The sequence below is a fragment of the Montipora capricornis genome, chromosome 14, assembly GCF_036669925.1.
Source record: "Montipora capricornis isolate CH-2021 chromosome 14, ASM3666992v2, whole genome shotgun sequence".
Classification (NCBI taxonomy): domain Eukaryota; kingdom Metazoa; phylum Cnidaria; class Anthozoa; order Scleractinia; family Acroporidae; genus Montipora; species Montipora capricornis.
The window spans coordinates 15132728-15138240 of NC_090896.1; the positions used below are offsets into that span (position 1 = coordinate 15132728).

Here is a 5513-nt window from a genome sequence, read left to right on the forward strand (position 1 = left end):
GATCTTTAATCACCTTTTGTCCGGTGATCTGAAAGAAACACGTGGTAGGAGGGAACTCACAACCTTATTGCTGATGTAGTTTCCGAGATAGAAGCAAAACCTCATAAGATTGTTCTTATTTGCGTGTTCTCCGAAGAAGGTAGTTGAAGTCTCCAACTTTCAGACACTTATCATGTTGCATAGAGATTAGGATTCTATGCCATTGACGAATCAATCATTGATGAACTATCTAACAGTATCCGGATTTAACCCTGCTTAGACCTGATGCTAAACATGGGAAGCGCGAAGCCTGCACAACGGAATTTTAAATTGACAAATTAAGGAATAGTGGTTTAATACCATACTATGGATGCGTCATCCTCCATAGGGGATCAACCACTGTCAAATTGTTTTCAAGAAAATCTGGTTTTGGTTGGTTTGGTTGATTGAAGCTGGCTTGCACTCAATTTCTAGAGACGCAGATGTACACATGCTGGATGACGGACAAAGAAGTCAATAAGAAATCTCTTGTCTGGGTCATCCAACATGGCGGCGATGACGTAATTATTACTAAAAGATTACTGAATTTGAAAGCAAATTAATTTTAATTTCAAATGCTCAACGACAGCTTAAATTTAAAAAAAAAAAAGGAAATGTTTATTCACATAATGAAGAAGGCCAACAGAAATCCTCAGAATTTTAGAAACGAAAAATTGTCAAAAGGAAGCCGGACGGGTGAAATTACACTCGAGAACTTTCCGAAGGCCAAATTACAGATGAAACGCAAAAATGCTGAAACCTATATGATTTAGAAGTTGACTAGCCTAAAAAAAAAACGAAAATGAATTTTGTACAGAAAATACTAACAGAAAAATGATTTCGAGCAAACGGAATTATACCTAAAGCGTAACTGTGTGCAACTAAATCTTAATGGAAAAAAAATAGACTGGCGCCTTATTTCTTTATTGTATAAGTAAGTACTATTGTGTTTGTTTCTGTTTTATTTATTTAGTTATCTATTTATTTGAGTATTTAATTTGATTCTTCCTCAGTGTTCTCCAGAATCAATTAACGAACTTAACTATTTAATTCATTAAATTCTATTATTTACTCTTTAAAATACGACGGGTGAAATGAAATGTAAGTACACAACTCGCAGTATGCTGTCTGCAGGTTGTGCAAGAATTTAAAATAATGTAAAATTGAGAGATGTTAATTAAAGTTATTTCTCTTTGTTTGTTTGTTTGTTTTTTGTACCCGTTTTATGGGTTTTGTATGCAATCATTCTTGTTTCAAATCCTGAACGGAATTGTCAAAAGCCTACAACGTGTTCGAGTGTTGTGACTACTGCGACTTTCACAAGCTATAGGTTAAAGGCAGAGGCTCTATTTTCGCCTTTACTTCAAGCAATGTCTCGGCAACAAAAGAAGGAGCATCATTCTTCACATCTGTTAAATAGGTAGCTGTCGTTTTCATCTTTTGCCGGCCGCTTAAAGGGGTAGTGCCGCGCTATTTTAGTCAAACTTCAAAACACTAAAAGAGGTCCTTGTATCAACGAAAACCGAAAAATAATGCTGTAGTTTTGTTACCAATAACTACTAAAGTGCACTGAAGCTATTCTTCGTTGTTTGCAGCCAATGATGGAGAGGATGGAAATGGATTGAGACTTGAATAAACTGGCCAGTTTTTTCAAGTTTGGAGGCACAGAGTCTCTTTAGAAAGACACCAAAAATTTACTATGCGAAAAGCTCTTCGTGCCATAAATATATTTCATATGTTATCAGTGGGTTGTCAGAAATGTTGCACGTGTGAGCTTAAGTACTAATTTATGTTTTTACCCATTTTGACCTAAAAACAGCAAATTTAGAATGACACTGCCCCTTTAAGCTCTGATAATAGATTTTTGGACGTTGACGATTACAAAGGCTATAACTCACTTGTTGCAGTTTGTCCTCAGTGGCAAGTAACCTTTACATTTTGACATTGCCTGTATCTATACTAGGGGACGTCAAGACGTATTAAACGTCTGGCCGTAAGTGCGACTAATATAAATGCGGGACGCAATTAACTTCGACGGCCAGAAATCAAATTCATGATTTTCTTCAAAAGATACTGTGATTTAATCACCAAAGACACTGTGTGCCCTTCATTGTAAAGTCCCAGTTTAGTACGTCTCGTCTTTATACTAGACGTCTGAGACGACTAAGACGTCTGTTAAGTGCTTCGTTTAGACGCACTTAACTTGAGACGTTTAATGTGTCCACCTTATTTCCCGTATTTATACTAGTCGTTTAAGACGCCTGAGACGTCTTTCACGTCCCCAAGTACTAAAACCAAGGACTCTCAAGACGTTCTATAATCCCTTCAGCAATCTGCACATAGTTGTCTCTTTCAATTTGGCCACTCTTTCCATGTCCCTTTAATTGCCGTAAATTTAATCGACGTGCCTCATAGATGCATGTCGATATTAGCGATTTTATTTCGTATTTTTGAGCGTAGACCAACATTCGCAACACGTCGCCTTCTATCCTGCTTTTGACCATAGAAACCATGAGATTAACGCTCTTCTGAGCAATGGAATCTATTTGGTATTCATGAGCAAGCTCAAACAGGAAGTAGCAATTTCTTTGGCTGATTAGCTTCTCTTCTAGGGATGGATACATGATCTGCAACATTTCTTCGAATTCGCTTGCTTTTTTCCCGGGAAGAACGATTTCAGTGATATCTTTCTCCTTGAAATCTGTTGTGAACATTCTCTCGAAGACAGGAGACCAAAACGCAAGAGTGCTTCGATGAACATGGAATCTTTGATCTTCAACAACAAGGACGACATCACTGAACTTCCATGGCTCTGCGAAATGTGAAGGGTAACTTGTAGCCGCCATTGTCTGTTAAATGTAATCGAAATAACTGGATTAATGATTTAGCTCCTTTGGTTGGCTCAATATGGACGTCAGTTGAAGTAATAGATTGCAAGATTATGTCACGAAAAATCGACCATGTGATATCGCTTGATACGTCCAGCGAGAAGGAAATTGGAAGCAAGATTCCTGTGGCCATTCTAGGTCGTAAGTAGGTCGTAAGTAGTTCAGCGCGTCGTGTAAAATTAGTTGAGATATCTTACCACGACAAGAGAAACTTTTTACCGTGCGATCCAACATTATTTCTTCCCCCACGCCTTTTGCCGGAAAGGGAAAGGGGGTGAGGAAACTTTTGGTTTTTTTGTCTTAACATTTTGTGGTAGTACACTGTAAGTGCACTACACACTATAGACTATATATATAATAGGCCCGCATTGCGTGAGGAAATAAACAGGTCTCTTGGAAGCGTTCTTGATTTTCAAAAAATTAGTCCCAAAATGGGCAAAAAGCAGCTTCTAATTCCAAAACGATGGAATTACCTGGTGATAGGTAACCACGTCTATCTAGGAGAGTGAATTTTTGTCTTTGCACAAACAATGGTCAACCGCAAGAGTTGGACGATTATGATCTTTGTGTTGAATTCGCACATTTCTTCTCGAACTTTAAAACACATGAAAGAAAAAACAAACAAACTAACAAAAACAAAAACCCATCATTTTAAGTGTCACAGAGATGTGTCCTTTGTTTCATGAGTTGTGACACGCAAGTTAACTTGATCATAGGCTGCCGATGAAATCGATATCACTTTCGATTTTGCGCTTTACTTGTTTAGCCAAAAGTACAATAGAAAAACTGAACGTAGCAAAAATCTCACCAAATGTTTTTCGCTGATTGTAACTTTTTATATTCGTGGCACAAAAATTTACGTTGTTTTCATGTCTCAAATTTTGATTCTAATAGCCTTTTTTTAATTCTCAATAGACACTACCTAAAAACTTCCTTCTGCTCTTCCTAAAAACTGTATATCAATATTTATTTACTTTTGCATCAATAGTTGTTTTGCATAAAGCACGCTTACAAAATCTGTACCTTGCTTAGTTCGCATTTTTGAGCGTTAAAATAGAATTTTCGGTGTTATGTTTCTGAACCGCAAAGTCGTATATTTTGAGGCCTCCCTTAGTTTAGTGAACTTTTGTCGTGGAAAGCTGTCAAACACTCTGAGTACACCGCTTGTAAAAAAGAAGTTAAAGGGAACTTCGTGTCAGCCTCCAAGCCGATGTTTATGGATTCCCTTCTATTTTCTTTAATCTTTTTGGGTGCACATGTAGTATTTCACTAGTAAGCACATGTCTTCTCAGGGGGCCTATTCACCTAAAACATGCATCTACCATAGCTGCACTATTATGATTTACGATACCAAAACAATATCGTGTACTATTAGGGCTACATAGTCTATTACGCATAGACAACTTAAATCTCCTGGAAAACAAACGGCAGCTCAGTTGACAGTTAACAGGAATAAAGCACTTTGTCAAGTTACTGCACTACCACATGTACGCAATGCTTGCCTATTTTTACAAATAGTTGCAAGTTAAAGCAATGTTTCGACTACGGAAACACTTGGGCAGCGCACCTTGCACTTTACGTCATTTAAATACCTAGTCGTTGAAATAAAAGGGGCTGTAAAGCTATACAATACACCAAGTTTATTATTAGGAAGATAACATTCATAAAGTTTGAAACTCACTTTTTGCAGTCGATCCCGGAACCAACCTTTTCTCATACTTCTCCTATTACGTTGTTCCTCAAGACGATCTATAATCCTTTCAGTAATCTGCACATAGTTGTCTGGTTCAATTTGGCCACGCTTTGCATGTCCCTTTAATTGCTGTAAAGTTAATCGACGTGCCTCATAGATACATGTCGATATTAGCGATTTTAACTCGTACTTTTGAGCGTAGACCAACATACTCAACACGTCGTCCTCTGTCCTGTCTTCGACCATAGACACCATGAGATTAATACTCTTCTGAGCAACGGAATCTATTTGATATTCATGAGCAAGTTCAAACAGGAAATAGCAATTTCTTTGGGTGATTAGCTTCTCTTCAAGGGATGGATACATCATCTGCAACATTTCCTCGAAGTTGCTTGCTTTTTTTCCGCGAAGTGAGATTTCATCGTTATCTTTCTCCTTGAAATCAGTTGTGAACATTCTCTCGAAGACAGGAGACCAAAATGCTAGAGTGCTTCGATGCACGTGGAATTTCTGACTTTCAACAACAAGAACGACATCACTGAACTTCCATGGCTTCGAGAAATGTGGAGGGTAACTTGTAGCCGCCATTACGTGTAGTTGGACGCTTAAAGTACTGTTAAATGTAATTGAAATAACTGGAGTTTTGACTTGGCGGCTCCTTTGGTGGGTTCAATATGGACGTCAGTTGAAGTAAATGAAGGAAGATTATGCAAAGAAAAATCAACCACATGACATCACTTGATAAGTCAAGCGAAAAGGAAATTTGAAGCAAGAGTCCTGAGGCCATGTTATCATATAGCTCGTACCTTTTTCTTTTAATTTGATCGCGTTCAATGGGTAGTATTCCATGTACGGTCCATTCATCAGTTGAAATCTGTCTCTTATTGTTCTCTAAAAATTTGAAGCAGGTGTAT

General features: G+C 37.7%; 1 protein-coding gene across 1 annotated transcript; it reads right to left on the minus strand.

The window, feature by feature from the left end:
- Positions 1-607: 607 nt before the first annotated feature.
- On the minus strand, positions 608-5268 carry LOC138032822 (BTB and MATH domain-containing protein 45-like). The gene is made up of 2 exons (XM_068880543.1): positions 4588-5268; positions 608-2867 (listed from the first exon to the last, which is right to left on the minus strand). Exons 1-2 carry the CDS (start codon positions 5185-5187, stop codon positions 2307-2309), a joined length of 1161 nt encoding a protein of 386 aa, XP_068736644.1. The 5' UTR covers positions 5188-5268; the 3' UTR covers positions 608-2306.
- Positions 5269-5513: the final 245 nt, after the last annotated feature.